This window comes from Podarcis gaigeae, assembly GCF_964106915.1.
Source record: "Podarcis gaigeae genome assembly, chromosome: 17".
Classification (NCBI taxonomy): domain Eukaryota; kingdom Metazoa; phylum Chordata; class Lepidosauria; order Squamata; family Lacertidae; genus Podarcis; species Podarcis gaigeae.
The window spans coordinates 34,604,244-34,624,793 of NC_139694.1; the positions used below are offsets into that span (position 1 = coordinate 34,604,244).

The window sequence follows — 20,550 nt, forward strand, 5'->3', positions numbered from 1 at the left end:
GTACACATGGAGATAGGTGGTGGATCCCGTAAGTCACCTGGTCCTAAGCTGTCAAGGGCTTTAAAATGAGCACATTCAAGTCATGCAATCCTTAACATTGGGAGAGGCAGAGGAAGCATTCTGAATCATGAGGATCTATGCCTACGGAGAGAGACAACAGAAGGGGGAACAGGGCACCTCAGTCCACAGAGCACTCTGCCCAGAAGCGATTTGGGAAACAAACCACCTAGAGAGGCGGCAGCGCCAAACAAGCCAGAAAGTTCCAGCTGTGTGCTGCTGCAGGTGCTCAATTTGACGGCACTGCTTAAAATCATTCCAGAAAGCTCTCCCAGGGCTCGTCCAGACTTTCTGTTGCACCATGATTTCCAGGCACAGGTTTGATCTTTAAAACTCCATGTTCAAAACTCAATGTCCAGGCATTTCCTCTGGGGAAATCCACATTTTACGGCTGAATTGGAGCAAGTGGCAATGGAGTTTTCTGCAGATTGCCACTTGCTCCAGTTCAGCAGTAAAATGAGGGTTTTCCTGTGCCTAGAAACATGGCAGAAAAGGTAGTCTGAATGAGCCCTCAGTCACCCTACAAATGACCAGGGGATCTATGAAGGCAGGACCAGTCTGGGAAAAGCTCCTCTGGTCCCCAATCTAACTCATTCAGCCAGCTTTGTCTATTCTAGTGGGAGGTGACTGGGTGAGAACAGCAGAAACAACAGCTTGCGTGACAATAAGCACACTCACCTCGCCCTCAACCAGATTGCGCTTGTAAAGGGCATCCTTGGCTGCATCCTGCCAAATAAACACACACAACAGGCAGTTAAGTAGATACAGAGGCTCTCGTTGCACCAGGCAGGGGTGCTCCTTTAAGCAGGCAGGCACTGGTGCAACCAAGAGGCTTTCAAAAGGGGATCTGAGGTCTTTGTCCCCCCCCCACCCCATCTAGAAGTAAAATGGAGTGGATGGGGGGGGGACTGAGGCACCTTACCCGCTTTCCTTCACTGCCAAGGCGCCGTGCTGCCTCTGTATACCACTGCTGGTACCGCTCCAATTGGGTCAGGTATTCTGTGGAGTAAAGATGAGACATGACTAAGGAACAGCTCCGGTGTCCAACGGCATCCCCTTCACCTCCAACCCCAGAGGTTGGGACTCTGCCTCTTTTCTTGGGATGCAGTGTTTTGAGAGAGCTAAAGAGAGGGCTGAGAGACACCGAGGTGCAACCACAAACTGCTGAGATCAAGATCTGTCAATCTAACAAATTGTATGCTTTTTAAAAATTATTCCATTGTATCCATCCCTGCCAAGATATCTGGTAGATTTGCCGAATGTTAAAATGAGGGTAGTCTTTGCACAGGCAAGACTAAATGTCCTTCCGTTAGCAGATTGGATGGGCCGACATAAAGGAATTCCTAAGAAGGATAGAATTTGCAGCTGCAACTCTGTGTCAATAGAAAACATAACTCATGTACTCTTTCAATGATCTTAGAAACAATTATATCCACCCGTTGTTGAGATCGCAGAAGGGAAGGACATCCCTTGCAAAGACCTGTTTTTTGTTTGTATATCCCCCCTATTGTTTATTTCAGTTCTGGAGGTACTATTGAACATGATTAGAAAGGACCGGTTGGTACAGGGGATTGAGGTCGAAGTGAAACAATATAAATTGAAAGCATTTGCAGATGACTTGGTATTAACACTACAGGAGCCAGTCTCTAGTACTAAAAGAGTGTTAGAATTAATTTCTGACTTTGGTCGGGTGGCGGGATTTAAGCTGAACAAGCAAAAAACTAAGGTTCTAGCAAAAAATTTGACAACTACAGAAACAGATGAGTTCCTGAAAGAAACAGAATTAAATGTGGTTAAAAAAGTAAAATACCTAGGGGTGTATCTGACCTCCAAAAATTTGAATTTGTTTAAGGATAACTACGAGAAATGTTGGTCAGAAATCAAAAGAGATTTGGAAACATGGTCAAGATTGAAACTTTCCTTGTTGGGCCGAATAGCAGCTATAAAGATGAATGTACTGCCGAAAATGTTATTTTTGTTTCAGGCCCTACAGATCGTGGACAAGGTGGAATGTTTTGGAAAGTGGCAGAAGGATATTTCCAAGTTTGTTTGGCAGGGCAAAAAGCCCCGAATAAAGTTTAAAATATTAACTGACGCGAAAGAAAGAGGGGGATTTGCCCTGCCAGACTTGAGGTTATATTATGAATCTGCAGCCTTCTGCTGGTTGAAAGACTGGATTTTACTGGAAAACACTGATGTCCTAGATCTGGAAGGGTTTGACAATGCTTTTGGGTGGCATGCGTATTTGTGGTATGACAAGGTTAAAGTGCACAAACTGTTTAAAAACCACATTGTCAGAAGAGCAATTTTGATGGTCTGGACAAAATATAAAGACTTATTGGAGAGTAAGACTCCGAGGTGGCTCTCACCGGTGGAGGCCAAGGCACGTAAGAGACTTAACATGGAGGCCAATTGGCCTAAATATGGGGAAATAATTGAAAAAATTGGAGACAATTGGAGGTTGCAGAGCTTGGAAAAGCTAAAAAACAAGGTGCAAGATTGGTTGCACTATGCACAAATTCAAGAGGTTTTTAAAGTGGACAAGAAGGTTGGATTCCAGGTGGAAAAATCGAAACTAGAGACAGAACTGTTAGAGCCAAAAAATAAACTACTTTCGAGAATGTATAATTTGCTGCTTAAATGGAATACTCAGGATGTGACAGTCAAATCCGCCATGATAAAGTGGGCACAGGATTTGGGGCATAACATTATGTTTGAAGACTGGGAAAGGTTATGGAACACCGGAATGAAATTTACGGCATGTACTGCCTTGAAGGAAAACATTATGAAAATGATATACCGGTGGTACATGACCCCAGTCAAGCTTGCCAAAATATATCACCTGTCTGATAATAAATGTTGGAAATGTAAAGAGGCGGAAGGGACATTCTTTCACCTCTGGTGGACCTGCCCGAAAGTGAAGGCCTTTTGGGAGATGATTCATAATGAACTAAAAAAGGTACTTAGATTTACCTTACCTAAGAAACCGGAGGCCTTCCTCCTGGGCATGGTGGACCAGAGAGTGCTTAAGAAAGATAGAACTTTTTTTATGTACGCCACTACAGCAGCAAGGATCCTGATTGCAAAGCATTGGAAGACACAAGATCTACCCACACTGGAGGAATGGCACACGCAGTTGATGGACTATATGGAACTGGCCGAAATGACTGGCAGAATCCGAGACTTGGGAGAAGAAACAATTGAGGAGGACTGGAAAAAATTTAAGGACTATTTGAAAAAACATTATAAGCTGTATGAATGTTAAAAAATGCACCTTTTAGGAAATTCTAGCTTCAGCAATGTTAAACTAAAGAAATGGAAATTAAGGTACAAGAAGTCAGAGATAGAATAATGAAACAACTTTATTGTGTTTAAATGAAAATGTACATGATTTGGGTTATAACACATTTGAAATTGGGTAACATGATAAAATGAAGGATACAACAAGTATTGAAACAAGTTAACAAATTGCTGATGTTCTGTATTACAGAGAATGCAGGGTTGGGAGGATGTGGGGAAGTCCAGCAGATTTGGAAAAAAGAACATGAAAATTTGTAACCTTTCTATTTTATTCTCATAATCTGTTCTCTATTCTTTTTTCTGCACTTTATAAACTTAATAAAAAATATTATTAAAAAAAAACACAAAGACCTGTTTTTTGTTGTCTGATGTAGAGAGGGATATATACTTTAGAAAACCCAAATTTCTGTATGCAACAACAGCAGCAAGAATATTTATCGCAAAGTATTGGAAGACACAAGATCTACCCACCCAGGAAGAATGGCAGATGAAAGTGATGGACTATATGGAATTGGTGGAAATGACTGGCAGAATCCGTGACCAAGGTGAAGAGTTGGTGGAAGAAGATTGGAAAAAATTTAAGGACTATTTGAAAAAACATTATAAGCTGTATGAATGTTAAAAAATGCACCTTTTAGGAAATTCTAGCTTCAGCAATGTTAAACTAAAGAAATGGAAATTAAGGTACAAGAAGTCAGAGATAGAATAATGAAACAACTTTATTGTGTTTAAATGAAAATGTACATGATTTGGGTTATAACACATTTGAAATTGGGTAACATGATAAAATGAAGGATACAACAAGTATTGAAACAAGTTAACAAATTGCTGATGTTCTGTATTACAGAGAATGCAGGGTTGGGAGGATGTGGGGAAGTCCAGCAGATTTGGAAAAAAGAACATGAAAATTTGTAACCTTTCTATTTTATTCTCATAATCTGTTCTCTATTCTTTTTTCTGCACTTTATAAACTTAATAAAAAATATTATTAAAAAAAAACACAAAGACCTGTTTTTTGTTGTCTGATGTAGAGAGGGATATATACTTTAGAAAACCCAAATTTCTGTATGCAACAACAGCAGCAAGAATATTTATCGCAAAGTATTGGAAGACACAAGATCTACCCACCCGGGAAGAATGGCAGATGAAAGTGATGGACTATATGGAATTGGTGGAAATGACTGGCAGAATCCGTGACCAAGGTGAAGAGTTGGTGGAAGAAGATTGGAAAAAATTTAAAGTTTATCTACAGAAACATTGTAAAATTAAGGAATGCTAGAAGGATGTTGGAATGAAGTAATGTGGTTTTAGGAGAAATGATATAAAGGATTAGGTAAAAATTGATTTTATAATTGGTGAAAGATGAGAATGTAAAATTATAGTATATTAAGATAAATATTTAGGATAAAAATAAAGATGGAAAGGATTTGCTGAAATATCTAATTGAACTAGAATACAAAAAAGGGAGGTGTGAGGAGGTCAAGGAAATAAGCAAAGGAAAGAAAGTTATGTAAAAGTTTGAGCTTTTTTCCCCCTAACTGTTTGTATTTTTTTTCTGTATTTTTTCTTTCTTTTTTGTGGTTGTTTCTAATTTTCTTTTTGTAGTTTTTAAAAACTTGAATAAATATTATTATTTTTTTTAAAAAAAGAACACCCAAATTTCTTTCCAAGGCTTTACAAATTTGTGTAATAAAACTTAACGGGAGGGGGGGGAGGGATGAGAAATGATTTATCCCGTAAAGGTCGGGGAGCAGAAATGTAAACCACTATTATTAGCAGTATTCTTATTCTTGTTATTTTCATGTGTGCAACGGCTGCTCGCTAAACACAATAAATCGAACTGAACTGAAGCCCCTCAATGAGCACTTCCTGCTAAGGCAATTTAACACACCAATTCAATATGAACCGTCAGAGAAAGGGGGGAAATATTCACTTGCCCAAGCCTTGGGAATGGGGCCTTTGTGGCTGGGCTTTCATCGCAAAGTACCTTTCATGACTGCAGGGCCTCCGTGCTGAAGCTGGGACTTCTGCCACTGGATCATCCGTAAAACGTTCTGGTGCTGCTCCACTAGGTCGTTAGGAGGTCGTTGGCCAACTTGTTTGTATCCTGCCATCTGCCAGCAAAGGAAGGAGGGTTTGTGTACGTTCTCAGGGAAAGGACGGAGCACTCAACTTCGGGGATAAGAAGTGGACCTTCTGGGACTAGGTTTTGTCTGGCTGACAAGTGCATGTCAGGCTAACAGGCTGAGAAACGGCTTTTCCAGGGCCACAGCAACTGTGAGCAGCACACCTGAACAGGTGACTAAGAGAGAGTTGGTCACCTGAGAGATCCAGCCACATAAATACAGAAGGAAGGCAAGACTTCATCACATGTGTTTGCCACACAACACTTCTCTTTTAAATTGGCACGGAGTCTGCAGACCTCAGGGGGGACTCCTTCTGCAGAATGAAATTAAAGGCCAGATTTTTTTTCTAAAATAAAAAGGTAGTTTATGAAGCCGAAGCAGGCAAAAATAGCCCGGAGAGAGCTTTCCATTCGACTGCCCTTTTATTTGTTTGTTACCCAGCCGAGACCGGAATGCCAAGCAGGGCCCAAGGTTATGAGGGCTGGGAAGAAGACATCATTTTAGGTCACTTTGAAAGGGCATCACTCACACATTCCCTAGAGATTTGTCTTGTCCAACCTTGGGTGTTTTTGCTGTACTGTAACACTTCAGCTGACTACTGCACTACTAAGGTAAGCAGATTTTAAAATCATAAGCATTATACGATGCCCTAAGGAAGCACAGCAACTTTGAGACAGGGCTGAGATTTCTGATTGAGCTTCCTGCTCCCCCTCCAACCATTAGCTTTGTAAGTTAGACATTCCTAGTGCCTTCAGCCCAAGTACAAAATGTCTCAGTCAGTTTGCAGGAGTCAAGATTCAATGTTTGCTTGCAGTTTTGCTCCCAGCAACCTCGTGCCTTGTTCTTTTGAGGGACAATGAACACAACTGTTCAAAATGTAAGACATACCAGTGTCTCACTCGTCAAACTTCTGTCTCCTGTTTCCTCCCATCCTTTTGTTGTCAGTTGCACAGTATCAAGATTTGTCTGCAATCACCTTGAGGTGGAAGGGACGTGGGTGGCACTGTGGGTTAAACCACAGAGCCTAGGACTTCCTGATCAGAAGGTCGGCGGTTCGAATCCCTGTGACGGGGTGAGCTGCCGTTGCTCGGTCCCTGCTCCTGCCAACCTAGCACTTCAAAAGCACGTCAAAGTGCAAGTAGATAAATAGGTACCACTCCGGCGGGAAGGTAAATGGCGTTTCTGTGCGCTGCTCTGGTTCACTAGAAGTGGCTTAGTCATGCTGGCCACATGACCCGGAAGCTGTCTGTGGACAAATGCCGGCTCCCTCGGTCAGTAAAGCGAGATGAGCGCCGCAACCCTAGAGTCGGCCATCACTGGACCTAATGGTCAGAGGTCCCTTTACCTTTACTTTGAGGTGGGGGCCTGCCTTTTGGCCAATGTTACGCTAAAGCACCATGTACACGGAGATGCTGGAATTAGTAACTACTGCCCTGATAAACATTACTGACCTTTTTCTCCAGCCTCTCCTTGTCAAAAGCGAGGACATTGAAGCTGTGCAGAGTGCAGACAGGCTTGCTGCAAGGAAAGAAAGTGCAGCATGGTTAACCTCAGAAGAGGCCAGCAGCAGAAACACAGCACAGAGAATAAGGCAAAGGCAAGCAGGCAACCGCCATCTGGAGAAGCAGATATGGATTGGGTGTGTGCCTGCCAACTTCATGCCCAATCAACAAAAGCACAGCTGACTCCTGCCAAGGCAGGGGGGCAAGAACCAGGCACATCAGCTGCAGCAGAGCCCCCTAGCTTGGGGACCAGAGTTTGGCGGGCAAGCAGACTGAATTGCTGCCCAGGATCCCTCAGGTTCTAGATTCAGGACCTGCTGTGGGTTTCTTCCTGTCAGCCCTGAGAGCAAAGGCAGCCCAGCACGCACACAGGGACACTCCTGATCAGACCTGTTGGCAGGCAGCGTGCTAATTTCTCATTTGCTAGAATGCCATAGGACAGGTTTTAAAGGAACACAAGAGCAAGATGAATGGGGGTGGGTTGGGTTTGAAGATTGACTGGCCAAAGGAGCGAGGAAAGCTCTGAAGTTTCATGCCCGGTGCTGTTTCTCGTGTTGTTCTCAACCCAAGAAAGACAAATCTAGTCTGGTAAACAGCTACATGGCAGATTTGAGGCAAGAGAGACACTCTTTGTCATTTAATAATAATAATTATTATTATTATTTATTTATACCCCGCCCTCCCCAGCCAAGGCCGGGCTCAGAGCGGCTTACAAGCAATAATAAAAACAAGATGAATGATTACAAACTTAAAAACAAAAATAAAATACAACATTAAAATAATGGAACATTAAAATATTAAAATGTAGCCTCATCGCAGGAGGAGAAGGAAAAGAAGGGGGGGAAATTTGCATTCAGAACAAGAGAACCTTTCAGGCAAGCGTTCTGCCTTACACCTTGGCCTCAGCACCCCCTTTTCCTTTCAGGATGCCTCCAATCGCATTCAGGAATCTTCCTCGCTAGCTGGTTGGTCCTGACTTCTCTCCCATCTTAGGCCCTACCCCTGGGAACAAGAAACTCTGCCCTAGTGCTGCTCTGCCTGTTCCTCATGCTCTTTGTTTCTCAACCCTACAGGAAATGCCAGGCTGTTATCAGACCAAAAATCTATCCTGCTAGATTTCCTGTTTGTTTTGAGTGGTGCCATCCAGATTGCACAGTTTCACAAGAAAGGCACGGTCTGTCCAGGCCGCTCTTGAATGCCAGTTCGAGACATCTTTCTCTCTCCCTGCTCCTCCAGTTACAGGAGAGGCTTTTGGCTATGGCTAACTGGGAGGAGGCCCTACCATGAGAAAAGTTAGCAAACTGTCTCAACCCATTGATTCAGGGCATCATTATCAGAGCGGGAGACAAACCACCTTCATGCCCTCCTACGTGAGCCCCACAGAATGGGACCTGAAAGAGGCACAGCAGTCTCCCATGTTACTCGATGGAAAGGGAGGTGCCGTTTGGACCTCCTGCCCCAGCCACCAAAATATCTTGGGTCGGTTCTGGGCTCGTTATTCACCATGCAAAATTGTACCTGTTCTTTCGAAGCTTTAACTACTTTGCCTTCCTGCCAATTGCCACAAAACCTTTTGTGCCCATACAACCTCCCAGAGCTCTTTGCCCTCTCTAGTTGTCCTACATTTCTTTTCTTGTCCAGAGCCGGCAGAAGCAAACCATTCTCTGTGCAAGGGAGCCTTCGAGGCCTGAGAGAAGGAAGGTCCAATCAGAGCTGGCTTGGCTACAGCAGGGAGCAGATGGATGTTCTGGAAGGGAAATTAGAAGAGACTATCAACAGCCACTGGCAGAGAAAAAGGTGCTGGGCTGGACACCTGCCTCTGTGCACACCATCCAACCGTCCATCATGCTCCCTTAACACGGAATTCAGATATCAAAAACCCTACATGGTGGTAACTGGTGTGGTTTGGTGGGCAAAGCACAGGACAAATCTGCGAGACTTGCTTATGGGCTTCTCAAAGGCATCTATCTATCTGGCTGGCCCCTGTGGCAAAGAGAATGCTGAATTTGTTAGGGCTTTGTCTGATTCAGCAGCAAGGCTCTTCTCATGCTTTGTCTCAGCCACTGACTCATTGTGTGGCCTTGAACAAACTTCTTCACTTACTGCCTCTGCTCTCTCTACTGTACAGACGCTAGCTGAGGCTTGGAGCTTCCCCTGCCCTGTGGGCCAACTTTAGAACAGGTATGGTTCTTATACACTCTCCTAAGGCACTAAGGGCCTACGCAAAGAGGCTCTTGTGGCATCAGAAACTCCATTACAAAACCCTCACAAGAAGCTACATTGCCACTTTTGACAACCTGGGCTATTCAATTCCTGTTTATTCACAAGTCTCAGTAGCCAAGAACAATGCAGCAGATCTGTATGATCACGGCAAGCTGTCTCCTCAGCAGAACTGCTATTTGACGGAGGCCTTTCTATCAGAAAGTCGGACCAATATCATGCAGCGTTACGCAGTCAGGAGAGCAGAATGGATCCATGAGGTGCAATCCACCAGGAAGGTCTTCTGCACAAGTTAAACGAAAATGAACTACAGTGGTACCTTGGGTTAAGAACTTAATTCGTTCTGGAGGTCCGTTCTTAAGCTGAAACTATTCTTAACCTGAAGCACCACTTTAGCTAATGGGGCCTCCCGCTGCTGCTGCATGATTTCCGTTCTCATCCTGAGGTAAAGTTCTCAACCCCAGGTACTATTTCTGGGTTAGCGGAGTCTATAACTTGAAGAGTCTGTAACCTGAAGCGCCTTTGTGGTAAAATACTCAGAGCAGCTTCCAAATAAAACTCATGCCAACAGGGCTTACACAGGAGAACTTCCTGGTTAAATGTGACCTCCAGGTCAGATTGTCCTGTCTTTCCCCACCCTGCTGCCCCCCAAACACTCAAAAGCAGCCCCCTGAAGCAGACACACCTGCCCTACTGCTTTTTTGTGAGATGCCTTGGGCCTTGCATTTGCCTTCTTGAGCCGAGAGCGAAGTAAGAAAAGAATGAAAAGGAGAGCGGAAGGACAGGAGTTAAGATTTCCCCACAGATTATGCATGGAACTAACTCTCAGGAGACCCCAGCAAAAGCACAAGAACATACATACCTACTGCCCACATCCTTCCCAGGAGCTATTGCCGGCTTGGGTTTGGGAAGAGCAACCTGGGAGAAGAAAACAAATACTGTTTTGCTCCTGTATGTCTTTTTATTTCAACAATGCAAGACTGGTCAAGGTTTTTCAACCCACTTTCCAGAGGCGGGGTGGGGAGCTGACAGCAGAGACCAGCACATGATCAGGGTTATGAGCATGCCAAACAATTCTATGAAAGTAGAAAAGTCATAGCACATGGTATTGCCTACAGAGTTTGGTGCCCTAAGAATCTCAGCTTTCATTTGGGTGGGGGAGGAAGCCCTTATGAATTGTGTAAGACCTAGCTGAAACTGTGTGGGACACATTGGACTAGTGATTTTGGGTATAATATCCAACTTTCATCTTAGGAAAAGTTGTGGAGAGAAGAAATAAAATTTACAGCATGCTGTGCGATGAAAGAAAATCACATGAAAATGATGTACCGTTGGTATCTAACACCAAGAAAGATTGCAAAAATGTATAAAACTAAATCAAATATGTGTTGGAAATGTAAAGAGAAAAGTACTTTTTTCCATACGTGGTGGTCATGTTGTAAGGTAAAAAGCTTCTGGGAAATGATTTATAATGAATTAAAGAAAATGTTTTAAAATACATTTGTTAAAAAGCCAGAAGCCTTTCTTTTAGGTTTAGTAGGGGAAGAAGTAGCAAAAGAAGATAAAAGACTTTTTATGTATGCAATGACGGCAGCAAGAATGCTACTGGGAAGAAGCATTACCAACAAAGGAAGAATGGCAAACAAAATTGATGGATTATACAGAAATGGCGAAACTTATGGGGAAGATCAGAAACCAAGAAGATCAAGTATTTGTTAGAGACTGGAGTAAATTTATAGTTTACTTGAAAAACCACTGTAAGCTGTTAAAAACATTGGTAGCGTTGTAATGACATCTGTAATGTGAAAATGACTATGATAAAATAGGGATACATAATAGTTGGAAAAATTATAATAAGCAAAAAAAATATTTTTAATTTAAGAACCCATGGAAGGGAAGTCGGAAGGTTCAGGGAACCTTGTAATTGGATATATGTGAAAGATAATATGTATAAAAATGTGAAAATTAATATATTTTTTTTAAAAAAAGAAACTGTGTGGGACAATGCCTGGTGAAATCTGAGGGGTCAGAGGTTGGGATGTCAGTGCTCTGCATAATTCCTTGCCTCACCTTACAAGCAAACTCAGAATAAAACATGCAAAATAGTTTACGAACACAAAATAAATTACTTAAAACAAAACATTTGCCAGATTTGTCCAGGCTGCAAATTGTCTCCCCCTGTCCCCATTTAATATATTTTTTTAAGCAGACAGTATGCACAGGGCTGGACAATCATCTGCCTCTTCCCATCACAATATGCTGCTCCTGTGGGCAGAAAACCAGCCTCTGAAAAGCAACAATTGCTGGAGACATTTTAAGCCACGCTTAGTCATTAGCCACGCTTTTGGCCCACATCCATTTCTGAAGAAACCAAAGTTTGGGCTCTGGTAACACAGCTGAAATTCATTTCTCGAAAAGAAAACGGAGTCACAGAAACGAGGTGACGGAAGGGGCACAGTCGGCTGGATACCCTCTAGGATGAGCACCAACCACAGATTCCATATGGTTCATATTTTTGCCAGCCTCAGCTGAGCAAGGGCTTGGGCACAGGGCCAGAACTTTGCAAAACCACACTCAGAACAACTTTTCGGGTGCCACCCAGAACAGCTTTGCTCTTGATGGAAAGCTTCTGGGACACAGAGAACAGCTTGGCTCTTACTGGTGGCATCGTGAGCGGGTCAATGACCAGCCACTTCTCCGTCGTCGTCTCCAGTTGCTGGGAGGTCAGCGGCTCTCTCAGACGCACAATGACTTCCAACTTGCCCCCTGTGGGCCGCCGACCATCCAAGAGCTAGGCAGAGAAAAGAAAAAGAGAGAGACGTCCCAATTAGCGTGAAGCCACAACGCTCGGAACTTCTCCCCGCCAGCACCAAATGCGTCCCGCTCATGGTTCACACTTGTCAATCTGTATGGCAGAATGATGCAGCCTGTTCCTTTTGGCCCTCGGGGTGCTGAGGGAGGAGCTGGCATCTCTGTCTTTTCGACTACGTGGCAGATGGCAAACCAAAGCCTGGAGAAACTGCTCTCTCAAGATCCACAGGGAGGCTGGCTGAGCAGGCAGCAAAGGCTAGCTCAGAGGTCTAATCCAGGCCACTCATTTAGTCACAATTTGCCTGTTTGTTCTCTGACGAAGAAATGACAAGTCAATAATTTTTATGGTAGGTTTACTGTAGCTGTGAGAGACAGAATAACAACAGGAAAACCCCACATCAATCTCTGACTTTTGTCTTCTGGGTTTCTGGGGGTTTTCCTGTTGTTATTCTGTCTCTCACAGCTACAGTAAACCTACCATAAAAATTATGGACTGGTCATTTCTTCGTCAGGGGGCAAATGGGCAAATTTAGCAGGGGATCAAATACTTTCCCCCCTCACTGTAAACAACAACAACAACAACAACAACATTTAGAAAGTTCAACGTTCCTGAAGTCCTCCACTTCTGAAAACTGCAATTGGGCCTTGAAATGTTTTTGAGGTGATGGGTTTTTGGTGGATGTGTGGATACCTCCTTTAGCAGCTAATTGCATTGGTAGTGTGAATGTCAATTCCTCAGGTGGAATGTTTTTAGCAGTTATCATCTCAGGAAAATCTTCAAAATGGGACCTTATCCAAAAGCCTGCCTGCTGTCAGCTGCTTAGAGCATTCTTCAAATGCAGTATTTTTGTTTGTGCTATATGGGTTTTGGGGTTTTTTTTGTAATCCTCGTTGAAATGTTCAGTTGGCAGTCCTCACGATAGCTTGTTTACTTTGTTCCAAACTTATTCTCATTAATAAACTGTTGTCACAGTCCTTTTAGCACTTTTAATGGCCGTTATATAGAACTGTGGTCTTGCACGTGATTTCACATTTAACTTCAGTACAGAAGGCGGCAAAGTGGAGCCACTTCTGATGCCCTGCTGCAATAGGGGTGCTGAAATGGGTGCTCCCCAAGACATGCTGAGCCCAAGGCCTTGAAAGGCAGTGACATTTCTTCTAGCAAGCATCACAAAGGCATGGTCTGCGGTGAAAGCAAAAGTCTGATTTCACTCTAGCCACTCTCAGTTCTGCTAGAGCAGGGGTCAGCAAACTTTTTCAGCAGGGGGCCAGTCCACTGTCCCTTAGATCTTGGGGGGGGGGGGGAGACTATATTTTTTTTGGGGGGGGGGAATGAACAGATTCCTGTGCCCGACAAATTACCCAGAGATGCATTTTAAGTAAAAGGACACATTCTACTCATGTAAAAACATGCTGATTCCTGGACCATCCGAGGGCCGAATTTAGAAGGCGATTGGGCTGGATCTGGCCACTGGGCCTTAGTTTGCCTACCCATGTGCTAGAGGGCTTGGTTTTACATGCCCATCATGCCTGAGAAGAAAGGGAAGAATTCAGGCTTACCTCCAGAATCTCCCGAAGCTCGCAAGCTGTCTCCAGTGCATCCAACTTCAATTGTGCAGTTCCAACTACACGGTCAGTTTTGAACAGCCCTCTGGAGAGAAAATGGAAGTATTAGACTGAAGACCTTATTCAGAGAGTCACAAATTTCATTCTGGTCTTACTTGCTCCCTTTCAATAAAACTAACACTTGGCCTTTTCAAAATAACCATACCACAAGAACTGCTGCAAGGTTACAGCAGAGTATTCCCAACATTCCTGTAGTAAAACTACTCATAGCTTGGATGCCTCTTTTCAGCTTAGTAACAACAACAACAACAATTTATTATTTATACCCCACCCATCTGACTGGGCTTCCCCAGCCACTCTGGGCGGCTTCCAAAAAAATATTAAAATACTGTGATACATCAAACATTAAAAGCTTCCCTAAACAGGGCTGCCTTCAGATGTCTTCTAAAAGTTTGGTAATTATTTTTCTCTTTGACATCTGGTGGGAGGGCGTTCCACAAGGCGGGTGCCACTACCGAGAAGGCCCTCTGCCTGGTTCCCTGTAACTTGACTTCTCGCAGTGAGGGAACCACCAGAAGGCCCTCAGTGCTGGATCTCAGTGTCCGGGCAGAACGATGGGGTGGCTTTCAGTACATGTGGATCTGAGCTATACGTTGCCCACCTGTCTTGCCTGTGTGTGTCAATGAGCCAACCTGAGTTTCTTCCTCCCATAACAAACATTTCCCAATCTCACATCCTGGGTTTTCTACTAATGTACTGCCACCACCACATTATAGAAGTGAGACGTGGAAGATGTACCTTGTGTGGAATGAAAGCCACCTTGTCTCAATTGTTTTATCACTCTTTTGATAGCACTCTGAAGCCTGTTTCAGTTAGTGCCTCCTTGACCGCTAAATATCCTTCCAGTCTCCTCCATATTTTTTGTGCTTCTGCCAATAGCCCTGAAAGAATGTGCAATCTCAGCACATTCACGGACACTAAGAACCAAACGACACGTTACAAGAAACACCCTGAAATACACAACTGGGACTTGCCATTTTACTTTCTTAAGAAAAAAATCATGACCACCATGTTAGGGAGGGAGGTGTATTCCTTTCCCCCTCATGCTTCCCCACCAAAAATCCCCACCTCAAGCTACTTGCTTCCGAAGGTGTTATTTGACAGGACAATTCCAGAAGGAAGCACAGTGGTTATCCCAACAATATACTATTCTTCTGTGCTTCCTGCATTGCATATTAAAAATACGTATGTCAGGTTTAAATAAAAGCTCAGCGATTTCATGGTAGAGTTGTAAACGCTCATATTAAAGCTCTCAGGCCACTCAGACATGCAGCTTCCATGTTGAAGGTGGCCCACTTCCAGTCAGTTTGACCACAGCAGGAAGGTCCCTACGGGTTTCTGCCAGTAACCTCCATTTTGCTCACCCTTTATGGACGACTTCAAACTTGATGCCTTTTGTCTGGATGGCCCTCTTCAGCCCACGGTGCCCCCGATTAATAAACAGCTTGAACTTCTCTTGGAATTCTGCCAGAGTGAGATACCAAATGGGAAGGTTACTGGGCGTCAGGTGAGAGCCAAGAGCAATCATCACTGAAAGGAACAGCCTTGCATTGCTGGAGGGACTGGGGTCCCTGCAGTTTGCTTCAAGTCCCCCCCCCAAAAAAAAGCTTGGGAGGGCTCAAATCCAACTCCTGAGCATTTACGCAGTTGTTGTGCCCCATTGATATGCCACTGTTCACCCCATCACAAACACCCTAGGTAAAAAAGATAAAAGGTAAAGGACCCAGGACGGTTAAGTCCAGTCAAAGGTGACTATGGGGTGCAGTGCTCATCTTGTTTTCAGGCCGAGGGGGCCGGCGTTTGTCCACAGACAGTTTTCGGGGTCATTTGACCAGCACCACTAAACCACTTCTGGTGCAATGAAACACCGTGACGGAAACCAGAGCGCACGGAAACGCCGTTTACCTTCCCGCCGCAGCGGTACCTATTTATCTACTTGCACTGGCGTGCTTTTGAACTGTTAGGTTGGCAGGAGCTGGGACAGAGCAACAGGAGCTCACCCCAGATTTGAGCCAACAGCCTTCTGATTGACAAGCGCAAGAGGCTCAGTGGTTTAGACCACAGCGCCATCCGCGTCCCTATGCAAGCACTCTATGCACTGGTAAAAGCAAATCGTGGCAGGATCAGGTTGTACAACATTGGCCATAGTGATGTTTCAGCACAACAGCAAACCCCTCCATTTGCTTCTTGGTTCGCCAGAGGCACTTACACTGAGACAGCCAAAGACTGTGCAGTTCTGATGCTGCCACTACTCCTTGCCATCAGATACCCTAAGATGTCAGTCAGCAGATTCTGTAGGAGGGAGGGAGGCGGGGAAAACCTGGCAGCTATCCTCACGCTTTTTCCAGCTTCCCTCAAATCACGCTCGCTGTTGCCAAGAAGGAAGTCTGTGCCACAATATACTCCACCAGACACCTTTCCCTTCAAACAGCAAGTTGCTGTCATATTCACAGAAGCAACTTGCACATAAGGACTGAGAATATTCTCCACTAGAATCCAGGAGCAGTAGCCCAATGGAAACCAGCAGTAGCCCAATGGAGCAAAAGGACCAACAATTTTCCAGAGCCGCCTATGATGATGCAGGCTTGCAACTAACAAGTCTTGCGGTATCTCTGGCTGCCGAGCCGTCAAAAGCCCTGTTCTTCAGCTGGTAGCCTGTAGCAGAGTTTCAGAGTGCCAAGCTTCTGTGGCGACAAGAGAAATCTATCCTCACCTGCTCTCCTCCCTGTAATTGTTTCCTTTGCTGTCCCCAGTAAAAGCCTGGCAAGGACATTTACTTCCAATACTGCACAGCTAGATCAGTGCTTGGGACAAGGGGGGGCCTCAGAAAGCAGCCAGTGATGAGGGTCTGGCATACCCAGACAGAGAACTAAGGGACCAGCCCAGTATACCAGTGCTTCATAGCTCTGTCCAATATCTGACCTGCAGCATCTCCCTCTATCCCAGGTGTGGGGCTGTCCCTGTGACTAAGGGCTAGACCACATGCAGCACTGTATAGGTGACTTGGAAGCCAACCCATTAAAAAAATATAATAGTATGCAAGTGTAGGGCAGGTTTAACTCTTCCCTCCCCAGCCACGATCCTGATATTCACCCCCCCCCCCGTCCTCCATTTGCCTTTCTGAAGCTAATGGCGGAGAGAATTTTATTAGGATAAAGCTGCCATACATGTGGCGTTTTGTCCTGGATCTTAGTCAAGTCAATTGTAAAAGTGTGTGTGTGTGTGTGTGGGTTGTTGTTAAAAAAGAAAAGCAGAAAAAAAGAAAAGCAGAAAAGCTCAACAATTTTGGGGGGTCTTCCTAAAAAAAAAAAAAAAAGGATTGCAGCAGGGGAGAGAATGGTTGAACCTCCCCTCCCTTGCATGCTGCAGCCCCCCCACAACACACACAGCTTCTAATACGTTGGTACCTGGGTAGTCGAACGGTTTGGCTCCCAAACAAATCGGCTCCTGAATGCCACAAATCCAGAAGTAAGTGTTCTGGTTTGCGAATGTTTTTTGGAAGCCAAATGTCTGACGCGACTTCTGACTGAGTGCAGGAAGCTCCTGCAGCCAATCGGAAGCCACGCCTTGGTTTTCGAACAGATTAAGTTTGACAACCAAGGTACTACTGTATTAATTTTACTTACAAGAAACACAATACTGATGGGCTTCCTGGTGATGTGCTCAGTACTGTATATGCTTTGGCCCTGAAGCTGTGAGGTGCTTCCCCCCCCTTTCTTTCTAGCATGGCCTAAAGCTCACAAACATAAATTTACCAGGAGAGTTGGAATTCTTGATCACGTTGGTCTTGTCTTTCTGCGCTTCCTCCTGCAAATACAGAAATGTGAAAAGAAGCAATAAGAACTAGGCGCCTGCCAGAGAAGTGATTCGGAGCATTTCAAAGCAGACCCCACCACCGTCCTCAAAGCAGCTTCACGCACCAAGCTTTTTCTACACCTGCATTACATGCAGCAGGCTATTGAAAAGGCAGTTTCAAATTGTTAGTCATACCTCGGGATAAATATGCTTCAGGATAAGTATTTTTGGGTTGCGCTCCGCGGCGACCCGGAAGTAATGGAGCGCGTTACTTCCGGATTTCGCCACTCGCGCATGCGCAGACGGTCAAAATGACGTCATGCACATGCGCGGAAGCGGTGAAACGTGACCCGCGCAGTCGTGTCTTACATTCTGTTCAGGATGCAAACGGGGCTCCGGAACGGATCCCGTTCACATCCCGAGGTACCACTGTATTGTTATTTTTCTTTTTATTAAAATACCACCCCATAGCCATAGATATCAGAGCGGTTCACAACATAAATATACAAATCCAGGGGGAAATGATCATTGGCTGCTTCCCACAGGATAATGAAAAGTTAACATATGACTCACCGCATTGGGATAGGGGAATTCAAAGCGGACAAAGGCATCCAGGTCATTAGGAGACATGCCTGAAGAAGGGAAAAACGAGAGTCAGGAAACCTTTAAGGTAAAAATCTCAAAGCTAAAGGACAACGAGGAGGGGCTGCTCTCAGATGGCTCCACATGGAAATTGGCTCAAATCCAGCCTTTTAGTCTTTCTCCCCTGACAGGTGGGAAGGTGAGGATTTCACAGAATGGGTCAAGAGAAAAGGGAGATGAAAGGAGAAAGTGCCCTCCCCAATGCGCACACACACCTGTTTTGGGGGTTGGAAGTACAGTGGTACCTTGGTTCTCAAACAACTTGGAACTCAAACACTGGAAGCAAGTGTCCTGGTTTGTGAACTTTTTTCAGAAGTCGAACATGCTCCGATTTGAGTGCCACACTTCCGTTTTGAGTGTTACGCTGAGGTTTTTGATATTTATTTTGTGTTTTTGTGGCTCTTTTTATGTGTGTGTGACTGTGTGGAACCCAGTTCAGCTCCTGACTGATGTATTGTGTGACTGCAATACATTGTTTATTGCTTTCATTTTATGGATTAATATTCCTGTTAAATTGCTGTTTTAAGGGTTGTTTTCAAAAGTCTGGAACGGATTAATCCATTTTACATTACTTTCTATGGGAAAGTACGCCTTAGTTTTGGAACGGACTTCTGGAGCAGATTAAGTTTGAGAACCAAGGTACCACTGTACTCAAGAAGCACACAAGATCCCTTCCCTGGCACCCTGGCTGAACACACGATTTAGGAAGGTGGTTGCAGAAGTGGTGGGGGCTGTGTGCTCTTCACAGCCAGCTTCCCAGCTGGCGCAGAAATGACCAGGAAGCGGGTGAGGGGGGAGAGAATGCAAGCTATTCAAACAGGTTATTCTGATGCCCTGTCTCAGCCAGCCACACATCCTGTGTGCTTCACACAGCAGCAGCAAATCCTTGATCTCTCTATAAATTTTTCTCTCCCCTTCCTCTCCTACACAGGCTCTTTGCTACTCCACTAACCAGATTTCTTCCAGTCTTCTCTTTCCTGATAGGCTCTTTCCCAAGCAGCAAAAACCTAAATCACTTTTTATTTTATTTTTATAGGATATTTATTAAGATTTTTTTTACAATAAAAATAAAAAATAACAAAAATACAAAATAAAAATAGTTAAAAACACACAGATTTTCTATTGCTAGTTTTCCTTTAGCTTGTTTCCCGGACCTCCTCATACCTCCCTTTTTTGTATTCCAATTCAAATTGTTAGTTCAGAACTTCCTTGTGTTACTGAGGAAGGCAGAAGCCACTGTCTAAGTGAGCAGAGCTAATCTCAATCACTGTTACACTGTCCTATCCATGGAGGAAGAAACGTGGCTTTTGAAAACAGTATTGCAGAGTGGCATCTTGAACAAAGGACTGTATCTCTATCATTCTCCTCCTCCTCCTCCTCATTTTATTCATTTCTTCATTCAGTCTATCCCCTGCCTTTCTTTCCTAATGGAAACTCAAGGGCAGCTAACAGCATCAAAGCAATAATAACATGACAGTAAAACCCATAAAAAGTGATTGGATCCTGCTCGCTTGGCTCTCCTGCCTGCTTGTAATTTCAGTAGCCGTCAGAAACACTGCCAGAAAGAGTATCCTGTTGTTATTATTGATTTACAAGCCAAGCCCTCGCAGGCATGCCCCAGAGCAAATTATTGTGCGATAAGTTAAAAGGTTTTAAAAAGTGATTTACAACAGCAGCAAGAATACTTATTGCAAAGTATTGGAAGACACAAGATCTACCCACTTTGGAAGAATGGCAGACGAAGGTGATGGACTATATGGGATTGGCAGAAATGACTGGCAGAATCCGAGACCAGGGAGAAGAGTCGGTGGAAGAAGATTGGAAGAAATTTAAAGCATTTAATTTAAAGGCACCTAACTTTCCTCTGCCCACCCCGCCTCCTCCCAGTTTGGCTTTAGACCAGAGAAAGGGGACCTTCGAACCTCCAGATGTTGCTGAACCTCAGCTCCCAGCCAGCATGACCAATGGTCAGGGGTGATGGGAGCAGCAGCTCAGCAATATCTGGGGAGTCACAGGCTCCCCCATCCCAACTGCTTTCTCCAACTTACAAGTAATGGTGGCAACAGGCATAGCAACTCCCACCCCCAAATTACGTTTTCAGAAACAGAAGCCGTTTCCTGCATTACCTGGAGGAGCTGGCAGGTTGATTCCTTTCACGACAGAAAGAACCATGTCGTTGCTGTTCAATTCTGGGAAAATCCTGCGAGGGGGGGAAGGAGAGGGTCAGCTTCAACTGAGGTGCTTTCAGTGAACAGGCCAAAATCTCACCATCACCAAACAAAGCGTCCGACTTCACCCATCTATTCCTACCACTCCAAAAAGAACACTCTGAAAGACTTCATGTCTCTCTCTGTCTCTGTCTCTGTCTCTGTCTCACACACACACACACACACATATATAAACATACATGCTCTGGGCAAGAGCTGAGGTTTGAAACAGGTCAAGGCCCTTTAATAAATCTTGGTTTGGTC

The 20,550-nt window shown here is 44.4% G+C and overlaps 1 protein-coding gene across 1 annotated transcript in view; it reads right to left on the reverse strand.

Moving 5' to 3' along the window:
- CC2D1A (coiled-coil and C2 domain containing 1A) overlaps window positions 1-20,550 on the reverse strand; it is a 51,564-nt gene that overhangs the window by 2,781 nt on the left and 28,233 nt on the right. Inside the window, exons 19-29 of the mRNA XM_083718583.1 lie at window positions 20,206-20,279; window positions 18,011-18,069; window positions 17,398-17,449; window positions 15,007-15,106; window positions 13,577-13,667; window positions 11,865-11,996; window positions 10,068-10,123; window positions 6,935-7,001; window positions 5,345-5,471; window positions 980-1,056; window positions 736-783 (exon numbers count right to left, since the gene is read on the reverse strand). Of these exons, the coding sequence (XP_083574709.1) occupies window positions 736-783; window positions 980-1,056; window positions 5,345-5,471; window positions 6,935-7,001; window positions 10,068-10,123; window positions 11,865-11,996; window positions 13,577-13,667; window positions 15,007-15,106; window positions 17,398-17,449; window positions 18,011-18,069; window positions 20,206-20,279 (883 nt within the window). The remainder of the gene's footprint in view (window positions 1-735; window positions 784-979; window positions 1,057-5,344; window positions 5,472-6,934; window positions 7,002-10,067; window positions 10,124-11,864; window positions 11,997-13,576; window positions 13,668-15,006; window positions 15,107-17,397; window positions 17,450-18,010; window positions 18,070-20,205; window positions 20,280-20,550) is intronic.